A 21,989-nucleotide genomic window follows, 5' to 3' on the forward strand; every position below is an offset into this window, starting at 1 on the left:
CAGAGACAATATTAGCTGTAGAAGAATTCCATTGCTGGAAGTGAAATACATGTACATACTAACAAAAATGTCATTTAGATTTTGTGAAAAGTGAAAAGTTGGTTTGGGCAAGTAATTTTTGTATGTACATGTACTTGCCGGATAGGACAAGTGAATTGTAGAAAACTTGTCCAACCTGAATCAGATGGCTTAAAGCCAATTGTCTTTCTTGTACAAGGTTTGAAGCTGTTATCAAACCTTACCAGGAGTGGAACAGCAAATACTTTAACTCCTCAACCCTTTGTATTTTCTGGTACTATAGAAAGTAGGGTTCTACAACCAGCACTCGGCAGACCAGCTGGAGGTTGACATCAGTCCCACGGACTACCTCGGGACCTCTCAGGTAACTGTTAGATAAAGTATCAGGAAAACCCTGGGCAGGTTCGGACTGGTCAGCTATGCCCACATCATCCCCATACGGGATCTCTCAGGTAACTGTTAGATAAAGTATCAGGGTTCAGACTGGTCAGCTATGCCCACACCATCCCCATTAGAGATCTCTCAGGTAACTGTGAGTGTTAGATAAAGTATCAGGGTTCGGACTGGTCAGCTATGCCCACACCATCCCCATACGGGACCTCTCAGGTAACTGTTAGATAAAGTATCAGGGTTCGGACTGGTCAGCTATGCCCACACCATCCCCATACGGGATCTCTCAGGTAACTGTTAGATCAAGGTCGAAATGTTCACAAAAAGCTCTGTAAATATGTTTACGCAAGTTTTTAAAAGAGAGAAGAGACAGTCACTGTAAATTTTAGATGTTATAAAATGTAACCTCTTTACCCCTTTACTAACTTATCTAACTCAATGGATTTAGGCATGTTGGGCAAGAATTAAGGGTTAATGACCCGCCCCGAGGTGTATATGGTGTCATAACGCCTGGTCCTTTGCTACAACCATCGAATAAAACCACCGATGTGAGCGATGCGAACGAGGTGGTTTTATGAGGAACAGGCGGGTCATTAACGTTATTATCATATAGCCTACCCAAACTTGCAAACTCCTGTATGACGCATAGATCTCTTGGTACTATACTGTGAATTCCTTTGTCGAATTTTTGAAAATTTACATTTGTTCTTCGGTGCATTCTTTGGTAAGGAGATTACACATTGCACTTTGAAACCAAAAATTTCCACAGAAAATATTCGATTCGATTCATTCTGACCAATCAGAGAAGCGATACCCACCTGCCTGGCCTGAATCTTTGTGTTATGGCGTCATAACCAACGTGGAACGGATACTTCTGATTCGTCAGCGGTGCCTGGCTATATGATAATATGCAATAAAGATCATAATAATAATAATGAATGGTTTATTTCCGCATCGAGCGACAAACAATAACATACAGTGGCAGCCTTCATTTCTTCGGCTGAATTGCAGTATGCTTTACACATGTTACATTTAAAATGAAAAGCAATAGAGGTACACAAGTCAAAACATTATAAAACATAACAATAATCATCTTTAAAATAACTGTGTATACATCCAACTGAGCTTAGTTATACTTCTAGCACTATGAACTGTTTAGCAAGTCGACAAGGTACGGCAGTGTAGTCTTTCTGTACCTAGCCATTCTACAGTGGAATTGTGTTATCTGGTGTTTAGACCTGAGGTTTCTGCCATGCAGGCTCACACGGTTTGGCGGTAGCCATTTTGAGAAAGACGAGGAGCTCAGCAAAGAGGTACCAAACTTTGTACAGAGTTCGTGCCGTCTGTTGCACAGAGACGGAAGGGACAACTGGTCTAGAGCCATGTCGTAACTAACATAGGTGGAACCTAGAATCATGCGGCAAGCTCTTTTTTGTACGTTCTCTATGGCCCTAGACTAGGCACTAGTGATTCCAGGGTGCCATACCGGACACGCGTATTCTAAGATTGGTCTTATAAATCCACAGAACACTAATGTCAAGTCACTAGACTAGAGTCCAGACCATGTCTCTTCAATACCCGTAACAGGTACAGCCTGCGGCTGCCTTTGCTGACCATCATGTTGACGTGGATGTCCCACTTAAGGTTAGCTTGAAAGATCACCCCTAGGATCTTCGCGAATTCAACGACTTCAAGTGTTGTTGACTTAACAGTCACTACAGGTGGGGGAGGACGGTTTCGCATGAAGCATATGAGCAGTACTATGCACTTGGAGGGGTTCAGTTGCATGTAGTTGGCTTCTGTCCAATGAACGAGATTATCCACGTCAGTTTGCACCGTGGAGTCATGTGTAACATGCCTTGCCTCCGACAACGACATGTCATCAACATACTTCCAAGTCTCGGCTGAATCTTCACTCACCGGTGATGCGTCATTTATGAGCGCGAGAAACACCAGGGGACCCAACTTGGTTCCTTGCGGTACGCCACAAGTAAGCGTTTCCCAGTCGGACACAACTTGTCGGTACTTCACGCGCTGTTGACGATTCGATAGAAAGGCGCATACCCAGGGAATGATGGAACGTCTGACGCCTAGGTCCAGGAGTTTGGAGACTGCAGTCAGGTGGTGCACACGATCAAAAGCGCGTGTGAAGTCAGTCAGGACGAGGGTGTTACAGAAGCCAGGCTTGTCTGTTGTACTTGCCAAGTGATGCATTAAGCTGGTTAGATAATGCGTGGTGGATTTGCCCTTGAGCGATCCATACTGATGGGGGTCTATAGCTGGTAGTATGTCGCTTAAACACCAATCCGTGACAAAACCCTCGCAGACCTTGGCGAAGATGGGTGTCAGGGATATCGGGCGGAGCTTTTCAAGACGTGCTGGTTTCTCCTTCGGAACAGGTACGACATCAGCCATCTTCCACACTGAGGGCACATACCCTTCCTGGAGAGACGAGTTGAAGATGTCGCTGACGGGTAGACTGAGTTCAAAGGCGAATTCTCGCACCAACCGCGCAGAAATGCCGTCCACCCCAGACGCCTTGCCCAGCTTTACTCTGTGGAGCCGGTGGTACATGTCCCACACCGTGACTTGAGGGGGAGGACCAGAGGCAGGCAGGAACGATGGTAAATCCTCCAGGGATAACGGCGGGAACAACTGGGACGCAGAAGCCAGGTGTTGGTTGATGGCGTTGGCAACAGTCAGGGTTGAGGCGGGATCCAGGCCAGGAACTTCAATGGCGGAGGTGTCACTGCGTATATTTGCCATTTGTTTGATGTTTTGATACCATTTCTTTGGGTCTGCAGACTTAAGATGTTTTATCTTGTCATGGTAGTGCTTCTTCTTAGTCAGGGAGATCTCTCGCACTATCTTGTTCCTGTAGCGTTTCCATAGGCATGTGTTCCCCTTGATGAAAGCCTGCTGTCGTTTGAAAATCAACAACTTTATGACTGGCGTTACCCAAGGTTTGTCCCTACAGTGAAGGCGCACAGTTTTGGTTGGAAGAAACTTTTCAATGGCCCGGTTCAAAGTTTCGTAGAAGGTAGTGCACTTATTCTCAGTGCTGGTTGCCTGAAAGACTTCATCCCAGGTGTGTGACGTTATCCAGGATCCAAAGGCGATGAGATCGGAGTCACGCATAGGCCGCACCACTTTCTTTCGCTTGTTGTTTGGCAGCTGTCTACGTTCTCCGGATAGTAAAACACAGTTGTGGTCACTATTACCGACAGGAGGTGCTGTGGTTGATGGTCTATAAAATTCGCCCAAGTTTGTCAGTATCTGGTCTAAGACTGCGTTGCCACGCGTGGGGATGTCTACAACCTGTTGCAATGAATGGTTTCGGCAAAGGTGGCTGGAATCTAGGCGATTCAGGTCACCTAACACTAGGAAACCAATGTCTGGGTGGGAGTTTCTTGTTGCGTCCATCGATTGCGACAGGTGGTCGAGTAACGTCATCGTCATTGTTAAGTGAAGTTTGATTATGAACTTGTTGGCTGCTTCCATGGCCAATATTCCTGTATCTTTTCCCCTTACATGTGCATGTTAGCACTACTCCAACATTTACTAGTAATGTACATGATAGCTGTATTGCTTTCTCAGTGGACTACGGATTACTCTTATTTTGTAGTAAATTGCATCTGTCAAGTGCATACAAAAATGTTTTTCTAAGGATTTGTGATGCTTTGCACCTGTGGTTTATAAATTATCTGATTTGAGAGATACATGAATCAGGGCTGATATCAATTGGGAATATAACCGTGGTTAATATTGACCGGAGGAGGCCATAATGTAATATGAGAGATATTTTGGTTGTTAGGACATATCATGTTTTTTTATACCTGTTGCTAGTGAGGAGAATTCTTTCTCTTTTGACCCAGCCTGTTTTTCCTGTCCCTCCAGGTGGCCAGAAGTCCAGAGTAGTGTTTGCTGAACTTTCCTGTCGGGCACCAGATGTCATCATCCTGGTAGGGCAGAATTTCAACATTCATGCTAATTACAACTAGCCTGGGTACCATCCGGAAAGTAGTTTGCTCCGGCGTTCATTATGTACTATATACCGTCGCTTCTAGCTCTGACATTCACTATACACTATATACAGTCGCTTCACTGTGCTTCCGTCTGGGAACGCGGACCATTTCAACGTCTGGAATCGTACAAAAAGTGGAAGCACGCGCTGATTGGTCCCCACATATGAGCGAATTATGGAATGGATTCAAGCGCTCCTTCGAACCGGTGTTCCAACACCGGAAACGCCCTCCGTCACTTGCGAGAGGGCCGGTTGTCATCGAACCAGCGCTCTAGAACCCATTCCTTCATTCGCTCATTAACTGATTTTACCACCAAACGGTTTGAATGTGCTGGTCTCCAGACGGATAGCAGAAGCAAACATAGGAGCGAACTACTATCCGGATGGTACCCAGGCTAAATTACAACAATGTACCTCTGGGAAAGTGTTCACCTTCGGTTGGGCGTATTGCGTTTGTAGGTGTTTGTGTATTCACAGCGATATCTCAAGATCCTTTGGATGAATTGTTTGGCATGTAGGTACTTGCTGAGTGATGGACAGCGATATTGGGTTTTGTAGCAGTATTTTCATGCAATGAAAAATGATTGAACACCCTCATCTTGATGGTAGTGTGGTCCAGCCAGTTGGTTGTCTTGTCTAATCTCCAAGCAGAGGTTAGGCTCCAGCTGGCTACACTGCCTTTGTTACTGCTAAGTGTTATAATGAACAAGAACCTGGACATACATGTAAATGGTGTCAATTTTCAGGTTTCAAAGTTATCTCTTGTAGATGGGGTATCAAACACTTTATCCCACATGACAAAATGCATATGTGCATGATTACTTTGCAAAGGTTCTGTGTCCTATGGACTCTTGTTTTATTATGAGGTTTCTCTTTGTCTGGATTTGGAATTAACAATGTTTGTTTATTTCTGTTTCAGGATGAACCTACCAACAACCTGGACATTGAGTCCATCGATGCTCTGGCTGATGCTATCAATGAATATGAAGGAGGTAAGAAACTGCTGAAGAAAAATCTAACCACAATAATCTTTTGGGAGACAAAACTCTTTACACCATTCAAATATATGCAACTTGCTATGGTAACAGGGCTCGAAATTTGTTTTGGGGATTAGGTGCACTGGTTCTCTCGACCTAAAATGTTGGGTGCACCAAAACACCACAGTTTTGGAGCATCGAAAATTTCTTTCCAACATTTCAATGTCAAGAATATGGTGTATATTAGTATAATTTGATGTTACTTTGATGTCTTTACAATTCGTAAACCTAAAAATTTTTAAGTATTCAGGTGCACCGGTGCACCCACAGAAAAAAAATTGGGAGCACAGAACCAATTTTTGGGTGCCCCAGGGTGCACATTACACCCAGCATTTTGAGCCTTGGGTAAGATAGATTGTACATAACCTTATGTAACCTCCTTGGTACATGTAAGTCATCTATTATGCCAGCACTGTAAGTTTCTGTATCTTGTCCACCCTAGGTGTGATCATTGTGAGCCACGACGAGCGACTGATCAGAGAAACAGACTGCACCCTGTGGGTGGTGGAGGACAAAACCATTAACCAGATCGAGGGAGACTTTGACGACTACAGAACCGAGATTCTAGAGACTCTAGGAGAGGAGATCGCACATGCTGAACAGATGTAGATCGCACGGATTTCAAAATGGCCACAGTTTAACTGACATTTGCACCTCCAGCAACCTGAAGATGGACAGAAACACAATTGACTGTTTCTTCACTAAATGTAATGGCTTCATTGAAAGATACTTCCCTGAAAACATTAGCAGCTGCTACTGTTTCCAATTGCAGCTCATTTAAGTTAACTTGTATGTGGAGTCTTGCATGGAGGTTTTAAGCATTGGTATCATGGGGGCTGATATGTCAGTACCTTATACCAGAAACCCCCATGTCAACCTTTAACAGATGCTACAAGATTTGGTCCTTAGAACGTGTCAAAAAAACATTTCAACTCAATAAAAGTTCCTCTCTTGTAACATGTTTCTTGCACCCACAGTCTTTTGTTCATACAGAGCTTAAGTTATATACTGCCATGTGTTTTCCAATACCTTTGGTAGAAGCCTGAGTTAAGCTGAGTTGCCATGTGGGACTAGTACTGTTGGATTGGGAAGTCAGCCTTTCACAGCCAGTAAGAGATGTACATTTGTTTGCATTCTTCCTTGATCTTTCAGACAAACCAAATACTAAGTATAGAAACCTTCATACATCTAGTAAGCAATAGCCTCTATTATTAGTAGAAGAATCTAGTAGTTTTAGTTGTCTCCAGTAGACAGTCAACTGAAAGCAAAATTATTGTATTTATACTTTAAGATAAATAAGATTTAGATATTTGTCTTACTCCTAGTAAAACCATTACAGCAGCACTGCTATAAGCTTGTTGCTTTGTAGTTATGGAGGTGTGTAAAAAAACATGCAAGAAAGAATAAAGTCCAAAAATAAAGCTTTATTGACAAGGAATTGTGGAATGTGGTAAATTTTTTGTACAAAGGAAACACAACAAGAATCTGATAAACTACTAGAATTTTGACATACATGTAGCTAATTTTGACTAAGCCCTGTATTTGAATACTCTGAATATTTCAGACAAATGATCCTTATTAACTTTGTAGTACAGTCCTGTAGGTTTAGTCCTCACTGCTGTCTGTGTCCCCCTCATCACCCAGGACTGTTGCAGTCAGCGAGCGGAGATCCTCCACAACAGAGCTCAACGGTTCTGCAACTGGAAATCAAATAGATGTTTTTAATGCTAATACTCTTAAAGACATGTTTAGGTAGACAGTGTGTATAGAAATTCAAATTGGTTAACAAGAATATTAAAAACCGTATTTCTTAAACATGCAGAGATATCAACCCAGTGTTCTAGCCAGCCAGAAAGTTTTTTTCGTCGCCTGGATTTGGAACGGAAATCCTGTCAAGCGCCAGAGGCTTCCATGCTATGGTCCTAGGGTGGTCCAGGAAAATTTTGAAATCTAGACCCGCCAAAATGCTACATTTTGAGTGAAAATTTTTCTGTTAGAAAGGACTCATTTGGTTCAATGTGCTGAATTTTTGAAGATATTTGCAAAATTTTAACATGCCAATTTTTGTCTGTCACAGAGGACCAAATGGGCAAAATATTTTTCTGTCCCCAGCTGCAAAATTCCGTCAAAGGATGGATGGAAGGACGGATGCTGGCTAGAACCCTTTATCAACCCTTACCAATAGGCTGCTGTTTGTCGGCAGTACCAGACCCAGTGGTGAGTTCACTTCCCTGTGGTTGTGTGTTGGACACAGCCTTGGCTGCGGCTGCCCTGTGCTGCTTGTACTGACCAATCAGGCCCTCCTGTCGTAGAGTAGCCTGAGGATCGATTACAGACATACACTAATTTAGAAAAATTTAATTTGGTATTCATGCAGTCTACATTTACTACATGCGACCTGATAATAAAAATATACTCATTTTTTTCAAAACACAAAAATTACATCTGATGTCTCTTACAATCATATACTTTTAGTATGGGATTGTACAAAAAGTGACTGCATAATTCCCTCTTTATCATTTGTTACTGCTACTGAAAAATTGTATAGTATCTCCCTCATCTAATATTCTGAAATCCCACATCTAACATTTTGAGCTGTGAACACCAGTGGTGAGACAAAACAGGACAGTACATATAAAAAAACTGACACATGCTGTATCCACAAATTCCAGGAAATTTAAACCTGACTAAAGTCTCATTCGTGTATTACTCCGAGTGGGTACCCTAACATAGATCTGACCCAAAAAAGTAACGGCTGTACGGACATGTGTTTTAAGCAGCAAGAAATTCCCTTTTAGCCATCGTAACTGATCTCAAATGTCAGATTGGTAAAAGTTTGTTTGTAACTGAAGAAAACAGTAGTTAATGTTTGGCAACCAAGCGGAAATGTCGGAGGTACACAGTCCTAGATTCTGAATGGTGTAGTTGCATAGTGTAGTTTGCAACTGCTATAAACAACATATAGGCAATTTTTTCTCATGATCTATGGAAAATGTACTCAACAAAAAATGGATAAGGGGACCAGGTTTCCTGTAGCTTCATATGAATGCGCCCATGTAAAAAACATATTTTTGTATTACTTTCAATAGAGTGAAAAAACTCATGAATGAGACCCTAAGCCAGCCTGACCATGACCATGTTCCTGTCCCTGTCCACCTCCCTCAGCTGTTCCTGCAGCTTGTGCAGCTGTCTCTGGTAGTGCTGTTCCTGCAGCTGCAGCTGCTGCTGTCCCCGCTCCTTCTCCCTGCTAGTCTGGCGCTCAGCCTGTCGCAGCTGCACAACTGTTACAACAGGTGTCATGAATAAAACATTCTTCTGCACTGAGTCTGTGGCCTATGCAATATGCCTTTGGAAGGCTTTGCTAAGCTGGGCTTAGGTTTCGCATTATCAGCAGCTCTTAGCCAATAAGAGATATTTAGGCAATTCTCTGGATGACAGCTGGTTAGAGCCAATGCCCATGAAAGTGGAAACCTTAGCCTTCTTCAGACCCTTGTGGTACTTAGTGGCACAATGAGTAGCAAGTTTCCTTGCTGTTTCAGTAGCTGGGTATAGCTTTATAGGGAGGGTTGCTAACCCCACCCTTTAACGTACGGGATGCACCTCCCTGTACAAGGAACCCCCATTTTACATCCCTTTAGCTTCCCTATATCTTATAAATCGTAGGACAAAAAGGGGAAATATTCTGATGTTGGGGTCATACTGCTGAAGGGGTATAGCCCAAGTGCTACACTTTGTATACTTTAATAAGTCCATCAGCTAACATGAAAGGGGAAGCATTCTAACAGGCCTTGGCAGCTTAGTTCCAATGAGGTTAACTTCAAAGAAAGCAGTTCTTGCCTGCTTTTGTGTGCTCTCTTCTGGCATCATTCATTCTCTTCTCCATCTCTGCTAACTGGTCCACCATCCCAGTCTGTACTTCCCTACCCCTGTCTTCAACAGCTGAGAGGATAGAAACAGTTTTATCAGTAAGACCTTTAGCTATCTTACCTATACTCAATCACTTCAAGTCTATAAACCAAACTGTAACCCAACATACATTGTAGAAATCAACAGTTAAACCAAAAGGTAAGCATGTACTGTCATCATGATAGAATGACATCACATTCAAAAACCCTTCATTGTTATAAACATGAACATTCAGCACCAAGGACAGGGAAGTGTGCATGTGGGTTGGTGTCCTTCAGCACCAAGGACAGGGAAGTGTGCATGTGGGTTGGTGTCCTTCAGCACCAAGGACAGGGAAGTGTGTATGTGGGTGGGTGTCCTTCAGCACCAAGGACAGGGAAGTGTGTATGTGGGTTGGTGTCCTTCAGCACCAAGGACAGGGAAGTGTGTATATGGGTTGGTGTCCTTCAGCACCAAGGACAGGGAAGTGTGTATGTGGGTTGGTGTCCTTCAGCACCAAGGACAGGGAAGTGTGTATATGGGTTGGTGTCCTTCAGCACGAAGGACAGGGAAGTGTGTATGTGGGCGGGTGTCTTTCAGCACCAAGGACAGGGAAGTGTGTATGTGGGTGGGTGTCCTTCAGCACCAAGGACAGAGAAGTGTGCATGTGGGTGGGTGTCCTTCAGCACCAAGGATAGGGTAGTGTGTATGTGGGTGGGTGTCCTTCAGCACCAAGGACAGGGAAGTGTGTATGTAGGTGGGTGTCCTTCAGCACCAAGGACAGGGAAGTGTGTATGTGGGCGGGTGTCTTTCAGCACCAAGGACAGGGAGGTGTGTATGTGGGTGGGTGTCCTTCAGCACCAAGGACAGGGAAGTGTGTATGTGGGCGGGTGTCTTTCAGCACCAAGGACAGGGAGGTGTGTATGTGGGTGGGTGTCTTTCAGCACCAAGGACAGGGAAGTGTGTATATGGCTGGGTGTCCTTCAGCACCAAGGACAGAGAAGTGTGCATGTGGGTGGGTGTCCTTCAGCACCAAGGACAGGGAGGTGTGTATGTGGGTGGGTGTCCTTCAGCACCAAGGACAGGGAGGTGTGCATGTGGGTGGGTGTCCTTCAGACAGGGATGTTTAACAGTAACAAACACATGATGATTCATTCAGTAACAAATGAAATGTACTAGATCTATTGAGCATATCCCACCTTTTTCAGCTTCTATCTGTTGTTTAGCTAGTTCAGTTTTCAGACCATCAATAGTGTGGTTAGCCTCCTGGATGTTGTCCTCCAGTTGTGATAGCTGAGCACCCAAGGACTGGCATTTCTGCACAAAGAATTGCAATTATTATATTGTTAACCATGCCTTACTCATCTCTCTACATAGCTTCTAACAAATCACATATTCTATGCATGATGAAAATTCAGCAAGAAGACTTTGCGTTATCTATACCTTCTACTGTCTTAAATTTCCTTAAGTTATAGGGTAGTAAATACTAGCCTGGGTACCATCCAGAAAGTAGCTCACTCCGGCGCTAGTTCTACACTTTATACAGTCGCTTCTAGCTCTGACATTCGTTATAGTTTATACACTATATACTGTCGCTTCTCTGCTGTTCTGTCTGGGATCCTTGACCATGTTAACATCTGGAATCCTCCAAATTTTGGACGAAGGCGCTGATTGGTCCCTACATATAAGTGGAGGTAAGTAATGGGTTCAAGAGCACATTCCAACACGCAAAACGGCCTTTGTCCACTTATGGAAGGCCTGTTGTCATCGAATGAGCGCTCTAGAACTCTAAGCTCTAATCTTAATTCGCCCAATAACTGACATCACCACCAAAAGTTTTGAATGTGCAGATCTCCAGAAGGGTAGCAGAAGCGAACTACTACCCGGATGGTATCCAGGCTAAGAAAATACTCCTTGAAAGCAAATATAAATGCTACTTCCTCCGCATTGCCGACTGTGTTATCTTTTATAAGTAAGGAAGTATGTGATAAGATTATCACCTGTGACTTCTCTTCCATCAGTTTGTGTAGCTGTACAATTGTCTCCTGTTGGTCCTTCAGCTGACCTTCAACTGAAGAAAAACATGGCAGGTTAGTTACAAAGTTGCACACTAATGTCTTACATGTATGTTTTACCAGCTCCTGTTATCTACACAGTCTTTAATAAGTACTTTAATGTCCAGAATGTACTGTTTCTGTGCTGATTTACTGTACAAAAAAGGTAACTGCAATGTGAATACTACCGTTAAGTTTATATAAAGCTAAAGATACAACCTGCTGTACATGTAACTGCATGCTGTCTAAGTGCAAAAACTTTGGTAATCTTTTGGGATTCGTAAGTGGTAAGTACTGACTCCATACAAAATTCTATGGAATCCAATGGATTTGGGAGCACACAGACAAGTCGTAGCACGTTAAGTGCATTGAGAACTGCGGATTAACCCCTCCTACGAGACAGTACTGGCGATTCCCGTACAGCAAGCAGAGTAAGTAAGGAAACTGTATCTACACAACATGTGTAAGTATGACCTGCATGTGGTAACGTGGCAATCACAAAGAGATTGTACATTGTAGGCATGTACAATTTACCACTTGAGCAACGAACGATGCACGCAAGCGTAATACGGCCAGGCGTGGCGTGCAGACCACATACTTACACATTGCACAACCATGAGTGACATGCGTTGAGATGCACTCCCTCCCTGCTCTTGCCATTCCTTCCACACGTTTTCAGAGAAATGTGGTGGACATGGCCTCACAAAAAAAAATGTATGCCAGATAAAAACATGCATGGTTTTGCTCTTAGCTTAAGTGCACCAGCGGGCTTTATTACTGCCTTACATTTGTGCTTGTTTGCAGCCATCCTCTGGTCCAGTAGCTGAGAGTCTTCTCTCATCTGAGCAGCCAGCTGATCTCTCTCCCTCCTCACTCTGTCCAGCTCCTCATGTAGCTGGGAAGGAAGCATCCTGACAAAACACAGACTTCCTGTTAAAGCATTCTCATGTGGAGAGACATCCAAAGGCACCGGCAAACCGCCTCTTGTCTGTACTCTGCTATCTCACCTGTCTCCATCAGTTCCTGACCGCCCTGCTTATACTAAGCTATTAATGAGCTTACCCTTCAAAGTCCTCCCCAGAGGATGGAATAATGTAGGCCCTCCACTATACTCCTAGCCCAGCTCCACTATACTACTTTTGAAATTTAGTGTGTTTCTTCCCTATTATCTTTATTTTGCTAGAATTAATGAAAATTCACAGATTTTTGTGCCGAATGGCATCACTTTTGCAGTGGGCATTGTCTGCAAAACTTGTGAATGGGTGATGATCAAAACAATAGACATTTTGCCACTTCACAACAAAGGAATCACTATACAATATATTATACTTGTAGTATTTGACACCCTGTTGGTTCGGGTTATTTTTGCCAGCCCCTCCACTATACTAAAAAATGCTGGGGAGAACCCTGCCCTTATATATGCGAGATCTCTTTTGAAAACTGAAAGGCCTATTCTCTGATTGGCTGACAGCTGGTTTGTGTTGACACCCAGAGGAACTGATGTTGACGGGTGTGATAGCTGAGTACAGACAAGATTCGGTTTGCTGGCTACTGCATCTTTTGAGTCCAGGCTAATCTTTGATTGGATTTTCTACATACTTTTTGAAAACATAAGTTCATTAATTTAACAAAGTGCAGTGCATATCGAACATTGTAATAAGAGGAGATATGAAGGCCTTATCGGGCTGCTAATATGGGATAACTTTACCCATCATGCTCTTTTTCAGGCTGATCCTCCTCTTCTTTGATCTGATTGGTTGATTCCTCTAATTTCATCCTCCACATAGCCTCTCTGCGGGCAAACAACCCTGGCAACAAAAAACATCAACCATCATGATCAGTTTGGTAACGTTTTGTAATAATTGGGATTATTGTTGTGATCATGATGACCTGAATATTTCAGGATGTGATTGTAAAAATATTAGAAGAGATAATAAAACTGAATTTTTAATTTTTTAGGGCATCATAACTTAACATTAGGAGTCTCATCAAGTATGCAAAAATGACAGATATGAAAATTCTACCAAAGCCATTTTGCCAGTTTTGATAAAATAAGCTAAAATGACAGATACAAAAATCCTAATATTGGTAAAACCATTTTGCCATTTATGATAACCTTCCAAATCATGATGAACCTTCCAAATTATGTGTTTGCAGCACAGTGGTGTGTACCATTTGAAAAAAGGTTAAGCTTCTTTGGCACAATCCTGGATAATGTCTACAATACTACAAAACCTATGATTCAGAAGTAACAATGCAACAATGCATTAATTCCTTCTATTGTACCTTGTAGCATATCTAGTCTTCCCACAGCAAAGTTCAGCCTCTGAGAAAAACTGGTCAGTTTGGATCCTCCAGCCTGTAACTTATCCTCCTGGGCTGCAAATGCTTCAAATGTCCTACCAGGGATGGAATAGATCCTAATCAGTCACATAAACTGCTTTCATCATAGGGGGCTTTTACTCACAAACTGAAACGTCATTGTGCTCGTCCGTTAACAAAGAAAGCGTTTCATAAAGTGTTTGCCAAACCCGGAAGAAGCAGGTGTTCGATTACAATCTTTGCCCTTACTGATTAATGACAGGTAAGTAAAAAAGGCCATCTTTATTGGTATTTTTCACATTTGGGAAGGGGAATAGTAATGTACATTGTATAGCGATACTCGGAAACGTTTGACCGCTTGTGTGCGGGTACCGGGTTGCCCAGCGGAAGTGAAAGCTTGCGATACGCCAGGCCCCTTTCGTTATACCAGTGGCTGTCAGGGCAGAGACTGTAGTCGAACACTTTTTCCAAACGTGTCCTTTGTTGTTGACGTTGTGGTTTGTGAGTAAACTCCCCCTCCCTTATGACAAGAGCAGTTTGTGTGGTTCAAAGGGGTCTATTGCAGGTTAACATTCAGAAATTAAAGAAAATGTTTTCTTATCAACTCAATGGCAGCCTTTTTCAATTACAATTGAAGGACAATTCAATGGGCTTCACCCCTGAGGTGTCACCAAAAAAGATTTAAAATCACCTTTTTGTGAGGTCACACAGCTGACCATTAGCAGCTAATTGTGCATCCATTTTGTCCTGAAGGCTGACCGCTGTGTCCTGGGCGGAGGTGACCTCTGCCTGGAGGGTCTTTACTCGTGTTTTCTCCATCTCCAGCTCTGCTGTCCTGTCTGCCAGCATGTGGGACAGCACCTCGCTGTGACTGGTACTGCTGTTCAGCTGGTCCTCTAGATCTGCAATCTGACATTGAATGATAAAGACCAGGGAAATTTTTCAGGGCTGGACAAGTCCACTAGTCCTCTTGCCCAGGAAAGTGAAAGTGCTGATAGGGCAAGTGCATGACCTACCCCACCTGCCTGATCGGGCAAGTAAGATTTTTCATTGCGAATTTGATTACTTGTCACTTTCAAATGGTCAACACAGAAATATAGAGGCAATAATAAGAATTCCATTGCTAGAAGTGAAAATGTACATAAAAATGACATTTGAATTTTGGGCAAGTGAAAAATTGGTTCGGGCAAGTGAATTTTTTTATGTACTTGCCCGATAGGACTAGACTAAGTGAATTTCAGAGAACTTGTCCAACCCTTTTCCTTACTCTCATTTCATATTAGAGGCTCAATGAAATAAAGTAGTAAACTAAGTGATGGAGCAAGTGAAAAGAATCAATTGCCGCTGCATCTGCAACTTTTAAAAATGATGTACAAATGTATCATTGGTGGCTGAGCTTTTAACTGTAAAAAGTCATTTGATGACACTCCAAACCAAATGGTTTACCAGTCTTCATCACATGTATAACACAAACAAAGATTACCCTATATGTACCTTTTGTTTGTAGTTAGCTATGTCCTTTTTGTGCACTATTTCCTGTGACATAAGCTGTACCATCAGGGCATACACCTTCTCTCTCCATCTAGTCAGCAGGCTGTTCATCCTCTTGTTCATGTCACTACCATCTGACTTGCTCTGGAAGGGGAAAAGTATTTTTATTTTATATCATTCACATACATTTTGTGAGTATCAGACAAAAAGCACAATTTGCTTAATAAATACAAAGCCTTCTACCCAAAAACATGAGCATGAAACAAGAGTACTAAACAATGTCAACATATATGCATAAACACAAAATGGATAACAGGAAGGTAGATTTAGACAAGACAAGTTGGTGCTGAATCAATTAGGAGAATCTACCTGTGCAATGGATATAAGTCACTGTGGACAATATCAAAGATATTACAGTTTTGAAAGTGTGAAAGCGATTCTAATCCTTCTAAGGTCTCATTACACAATAAGATCGCCCCATTGAATTCAATGCTTTAACACACAACTTCTATGTCCGCAAATTCAATTAAAACACAGTCTATTTGTAAGCACACACGTTTGTTAGACAATAAAAAAATTTTCACCCAAATCTAGCCGACGCAACAATTTCTATCACATTTCAAAATGCACCTAGCCGCTATCCGCTAGAGGTCGTCTTCAATACCCGGAGCCTGACCGGAGCACTCAGTACAAATAAACGTAAACGTCCGAGGATCGATCGGGTCACGAAACTTTCGTGCATGATCATGCCAGTAATATACGTCAAGCTTTCATCTAAATTCCTTTTCATATCAGTTATGGTTTATTAATGGGAATTTATGGTCCACCTAAAACAACGCTTTGCGGGCCAGATAATTTTTTCGTCCGGATTCCTTTACACTCTACACTCGGAGTAATACAGGAATGAGACCCTAACAGTAAAGAACATAATGTACTGTCAATGAGTTGCTGTAGGTCTACTATATTGGATACAGATGGTAACAGAGAACTTCTTTGGCTGGTATAAAGTAAAAGTATTGTTACTGTACAGCCCATTTGAGACTTTTAAATCTAAGACATGTGCATGTATATCCTCCCATGCACTGGCAAATAGCAGCGATGACAATACATTTATATTGTTGTCCTACATGTAACTGATATAAAATTTCAAGAATACTCTATTGAACAAATATCTCCTTAGAGGAATCATTAACTATTTGAGGCATTAGAAATAACGCCAGTTGAGTGTAAGTGTGAAATGTACCTTTGTGATGTCAGCTTCTTGTATACTGAGGATGTCCGTGAAGGAAGTTAGCCTCATATTCAGCAACTGTTCAGTTGATTGTAAGTTCTCAACTTGTTGTTCCAGATCCTGCACCATATAGAGATGACAAAATTAAACTTTCCTTTGTTACGACATACTCAGTATTCTTGTGACCATAACTACTACTGTAACAAAAAAGTTTGTTTTGCAAATACTTTTTGTTGCAAATTTACCATAATGATGGTAGAATCATGTGTGTCTTCAATGCCATGCCTCCAATGTTTTCGAATTTTGTGGACAATTGGGCTAACTTGTCTGACGACAACTCTTTTGTAGCACATTGCAGTGCTTTTCTACAGTGCATTATTTTTAATATTTATATATCATCTAAACCCTAAACAAGCTATTATCATATAATCTATCAATCATTACCTTTATCCTCTTGAGTCTCTCCCCCCTCTCCAGTTTCCACTGCTCTGCTGCCTGTCTGTCTGTCTCCATCTGTTTGAGATGAGCCTTCAGCTGAGACACCAGGCTTCTGGAGGACTGCAACTCATCTGATGTCGTCCTGTTATGATAAGATATCAACCTCCGTGACAAGTTTCATCAGGTTGGTACTGTACGTCACTGAATAAAGAGACTTTTCGATGACCGTCTGTCATCTTCTTCAGGGCAATTCTTACTGGTTTACATTGTACTGCAGGACAGGTGTCGCGTTAAGCTGCCTTTACATATGTACTAAAATACTTTACTTTTGTGAAACCATCTGAATTTACTTTTGTGAAAACATCTGAACTGTTAGCAGTGACACCTGTCCTGCAGTACAATGTGAACCAGTCAGAATTGCCCTGAAGAGTGTGACAGACGGTCACCGAAACGTTAGTGAGAATAAAGTTTTGGTTGTGTAAAAAAAGAGTCAATTTGATATCAAGTTATGTTGAAGCCTGCTTTCTGGAACATGCTACCTTGATATGTCAGCTATTGACAGACATATCCAAGACAAATGACACAAAATTAATGTATATGAACATGTACAATAAAGGTAAATATATTCTGATATATTCAATTATAAAAATCATCATTTCCATTTATAAAAATCATCATTTTCTGAGGCACCATTAATAATGCTCAAGAAAGAACCTACAATGTGTGTGTCAGGGTAGCAATTGAAATTTGATAGAATCGCTGATTCTACCTGTAGAAATCCCGATCGGAGTCTCTGTTTTAAAGAGACTCTGATCGAGATGATAGGGACATGCTACAGTGGTCTCCTATTTACACATGTATAAATCCTAGGGTTCAAGTCAATCCATTGATCGGCGCGGCAGCAGCTGGTTATATTACACTGAACGACCTGTCACGCCGAACTTCTGTACATCTTTACATGTGCAGAGAGTCTGATAGGGATCTTTACAGTGATTCTTCCAGAATGTCATCTTTACCCTATTTTTACCATATATTTGCATGAATATACAAATATACCTGACTTTCTCCTGGAGTTCTTCCTTCTCCAGAGCAGACCTGTATATCTGGTCTTCTAACTCAGCCAGCCTCTGCTCATAGTCAGTCCTGCTCTCTTCCAGCTGTTTCTGAAGACCTGACAGTGATGACATGGCTCCTCTCAGTTCCTCTTCATGGGCTACTTTGATCTTGTGCAACTGTGGAAATAGAATACTGCTACCTTTTCTGTCTAGTACCACATTACTTGTGTCTCTTGAACCTCATTTTTCAAGGCGCCATACCCTTCCATCAAAATATAATGTGAACTGTATACCTAAACAAATTTTAGGTACAGGTCGGGTACAGGTGTACAGGTTTAGGTACCTGTACCTGATCTACTTGTTCAAGTAAAAGTCAATCTTCAATAAGGATAGAACCATCTTTGAACCAATAAAGATGTGTTTCATTGTACATGTAGTAGACACCTGATGCAACAAAAATTTGACAAAATTGTTGTTTTTTTCTCTTACTGGGGCTCAGAGACTGCTATGGTAATTTAATTTGTCAAAGCAGCCATCCTCTGCCCTGTTATCCTGCCTGGCTTGTATCAATTAGATACCTGGTCCAGTACAATATATTAGGAAGAGGTCCAAAATACCAGAACCCTGGTGTACTGGTATTTTGGACCTGTACCTGATATATTGTACCGGTACTGTATTGGTACAGTGTACTGGTACATAGCTCTAGTACATACCTCATCTTGGTGTTTCCTGTGTGCATCCTCCAGCCTCCTCCTGGCCTGTACAGCTGCATCCTCCACCTGTCTGTCCTGAGCTGACACCTGCAGCTGTAGCACCTGCACCTCTCTACTGTGTTCTGCCTTCAGGGCGGTCAGCTCAGCCTTCAGGTGGACTAGAAATTGAAAAAAATAAACCAACAACTTAGGTCAGAATGTGGTTTCATTCAACAGGATTTGTATGTATTTTGGTCAATATTGACCATGGTAAAATCCTAATTGATATCAGCCCTACAGCGTCGACTGTGGCTAAACAGTCCTATGGGAGAATGACAGTCTCTGCCACATATGACACAACCATCTTTATGTAATCATATTCATAATGATTATATTGAGTATTTATGATCTCAATACAAAAGATAAAAATTGATGGCTCTTGGTGGCAAATGTGCAGATGTTGGCACACTGGCGTACCAAATCCGTGTTTTTGGCACACTTTTTGACAGACATGCCGACGAGGCTAGATGGCGTCACTCCACCATCACCGTCATTGGTGGGTATATATTGTGCCTTTCCCAAGGGCACAAGGTCGGGCAAGGGGGGTATTGAACCCAGAACCTATTGGTTCAGATTCGAACGCTCTAGCCGTTGCGCCACACAGACTTCACTGATGATTTCAATTATTTACTTGATTTTTGTTGCCAATTTCCAGCAAGAATTCTACAGTAGCAAAATAGCTAGACAGTCACGATAGCAGTTTAAATTTAAGCATAAAAGATAAGAGTTCCCCTACCAATGTCATTAATCTGTTTGTCTATGATCCCTTGTAGGTGCCTGGTGGTTTCTCCATTCCCAGATTTGTGTAGGTCAACCCTGGCTCTGATTTCCTGTGGACAAACAGCACATATGTGGCAGATTAACATACATTTTGTATGCATGTCAGTAGAGGTATAGTACAGAGTGAAATTGGGTCAAAGATACATACAGACATGTTAGAGAGAGAGAGAGAGAGGCAGAGAGAGAGAGAGAGACAGAGTCTTAGAGATGGAGATTCAGACAATGCCAAATCAATTTTTTAAAAAGCTGTCAAAACCAAGATTTCCTTGTTCTTCTGCGTTACTTGAAATGTATATGGAACATATACTTACATTTCTTAATCATAAAGAGATAAGACAAGAGTAGCGAGATAGATTAATCTCCAAGCAGATGCTACGGTGACGTAAGTTAGCAGCAAAGCTGGCCAAATGGGTGTAGGATATGCGGCAAAAGTTACCTAATCAGCCTGTAATAAAAGGCGTGAATTATACCTAAGCTAACAGTCCCGGGCGGATTCTAACGCAGGCGAATTTAACTCCATTCCACATCGTTTCGGCGTTATGGAATGCCACATATGACCACATATGAAGGTCTAGGTTGAATCGCTCTATCAGTATCTAGTAACAGGACTGATGATGTTTATATACATACCTCTCCAGCTGGTATCACAGCACTTCTGGCTTGTCTGTGTAAAAAATCGACTCAGTATAAATTATACTTTTAGTATTACACAATAGCATATTAAAACATCTTTAGAAAAGAAATTTTTAAAGCAAATCCACATAATGATCCCCATGCTTTAACCATTACTTGGGTCACCAATGATTGAGCACAAGGGAGTTTTGGCCAGCCCTGGAAGGATAGGGCCAGCCATTTACCTCAGGCTCAACTTCTCAGTTTAATCGGTGGCCATAATGCGTTGGGCCACCAAAGAACCTGGCTGGCGACCTACGTCATTGGCACCCAGGGTAAGACCGATACTGTACTTAAAGAAAAAAAAAAGAAATTAAAAAGACCAGACCTGAGCTGTTGGTTTTCCGTTCGGAGGTCCAGCACATCCCTGGTTAACTTCCTGACCTGAGTCCAGGCGTCCTCCACTGGGGGGGACTCAAAGTGAGATGGTGGGACAAGTTGGGGAACATCTCTGGTTCCTGGGGCAAACATATAATATTTTTGCAATATGTATGTAATACGTCAACTGATGATGATGATGTAACTTGTTGGTCCTTTCACTGAGATCAGAACGCATGTGAGATGACATGAATTCCAGGTAATAAGGATAAGGCCCACAAAAAGAAAACAAAACCTGTCTGGACATTGTTATGGACACTGTTTTCTTTTTCGAGGCATATTGTCTAGAATTCCTGTCACCGCACATGTGTTCTGATCTCTGTTTATGTTGAAACTTGAAAGTACAGTGTAAGTTCTGCTACTAGTACTAGTAACACAGTGAAGAAGAAGCATCTTTGGTATGACCAAATAGCAGCAGGAAACGTTACATGAAACGAAAAGAATTTTTAAGGTACGTGTCACGCGTAGGTAAAGAATATATAGCAACATGCACGTAACGTTACTTCTCAATACCACGATCGTCAGGAGGGTGACTACACAGGCGCAGCCTACTTCTGGCTAGACATCATCAAGGTATCATCAAGGTATATAAAACTAAAAGGACACAAACTCTACCGCCCCCCTCCCCAAACACATTAATTCAGCATCTAAATATCCTTTGTAGGAAACCACTCAGTCACTTCAACATGACCTTGGTGTAATTCTTAAGGCACTTAAGTGTTATAATAAAGCTTGGAGCCTCAACATACTAGTAAAGTTACTGTAGAAATTCAGAGGGGTGAGTAAGAACAGAAAGAAACAACACCCCGGCTCCCGGGATTCGAACCCGCGCCGAACCCGGGCAGCCGGATCACAAATCGAACGTGCAAACCGTTCGGCCAAAAGGCTTAAGCCGTTAGGCGTCTTCGGTTTAGCAGTCCTTGAACACCACTGTTACACTACTCCCCCTTTTCTTTTCAAGATTCGTCCTCGAATCTCCAAGATCGACATCCCTGTGTGGCACATACTAGCCTGTTACTCACAGGGCCGGTGTGGGAACCATTGTAGAAATTCAGAGGGGTGAGTAAGAACAGAAAGAAACAACACCCCGGCTCCCGGGATTCGAACCCGCGCCGAACCCGGGCAGCCGGATCACAAATCGAACGTGCAAACCGTTCGGCCAAAAGGCTTAAGCCGTTAGGCGTCTTCGGTTTAGCAGTCCTTGAACACCACTGTTACATTACCGTTTGTAGGTTGTTTTGGCAGAGAGAACGCCTCCGGAGGATTCAAATCAGCCGCCATCTTGGGATGGACTGTACCACTTAGAATGGGGTTGAACTTTTTACTCAGAGATAGATATAAAAGAACGTAAATCTCATATTCATCTAAAGCATGAACGTTAGAACTCTCTAGTTAGTATGTTAATTGTGTGAAACTAAGTAGAAATGTTTCTGCTTCTTGAATTTTCCATCTATGATTCAAT

General features: G+C 42.2%; 2 protein-coding genes across 3 annotated transcripts in view; one reads left to right on the plus strand and one right to left on the minus strand.

Annotated features, from left to right (window-relative positions):
* Window positions 1–6,907, plus strand: part of LOC118420435 (ATP-binding cassette sub-family F member 1-like) — a 27,868-nt gene extending 20,961 nt beyond the window's left edge. The window contains 4 exon segments of the mRNA XM_035827229.1: window positions 302–470; window positions 4,306–4,370; window positions 5,352–5,424; window positions 5,912–6,907. Coding sequence (XP_035683122.1) covers window positions 302–470; window positions 4,306–4,370; window positions 5,352–5,424; window positions 5,912–6,078 — 474 coding nt within the window. The 3' untranslated portion in view covers window positions 6,079–6,907.
* On the minus strand, window positions 6,874–21,866 carry LOC118420441 (coiled-coil alpha-helical rod protein 1-like). Of its 2 annotated transcripts, none has more exons than XM_035827238.1 (19): window positions 21,751–21,866; window positions 20,478–20,607; window positions 20,108–20,141; window positions 19,434–19,527; window positions 18,659–18,816; window positions 17,947–18,122; window positions 16,897–17,032; window positions 16,465–16,572; window positions 15,225–15,365; window positions 14,422–14,639; window positions 13,695–13,807; window positions 13,117–13,216; window positions 12,195–12,319; window positions 11,355–11,425; window positions 10,554–10,671; window positions 9,307–9,408; window positions 8,599–8,750; window positions 7,649–7,787; window positions 6,874–7,163 (listed from the first exon to the last, which is right to left on the minus strand). In XM_035827238.1, exons 1-19 carry the CDS (start codon window positions 21,806–21,808, stop codon window positions 7,075–7,077), a joined length of 2,262 nt encoding a protein of 753 aa, XP_035683131.1. In that variant the 5' UTR covers window positions 21,809–21,866; the 3' UTR covers window positions 6,874–7,074. The 2 variants fall into 2 exon arrangements, with proteins under 2 accessions (XP_035683131.1, XP_035683130.1); XM_035827237.1 differs by having other exon boundaries at window positions 6,874–7,169.
* Between the last annotated feature and the right edge of the window lie 123 nt (window positions 21,867–21,989).

Source organism: Branchiostoma floridae, chromosome 8 (genome assembly GCF_000003815.2).
Source record: "Branchiostoma floridae strain S238N-H82 chromosome 8, Bfl_VNyyK, whole genome shotgun sequence".
NCBI lineage: Eukaryota > Metazoa > Chordata > Leptocardii > Amphioxiformes > Branchiostomatidae > Branchiostoma > Branchiostoma floridae.

Excerpts from the sequence above, each read along its gene's own strand:
- LOC118420441 (XM_035827237.1), bottom strand. The coding sequence starts at position 21,808 with ATGGCGGCTGATTTGAATCCTCCGGAGGCGTTCTCTCTGCCAAAACAA. Across the intron at positions 19,528-20,107 it reads CTGTGATACCAGCTGGAGAG|GAAATCAGAGCCAGGGTTGA; the intron begins GTATGTATATAA and ends GTTTGTCCACAG. Across the intron at positions 17,033-17,946 it reads GAACTCCAGGAGAAAGTCAG|GACGACATCAGATGAGTTGC; the intron begins GTATATTTGTAT and ends TTATCATAACAG.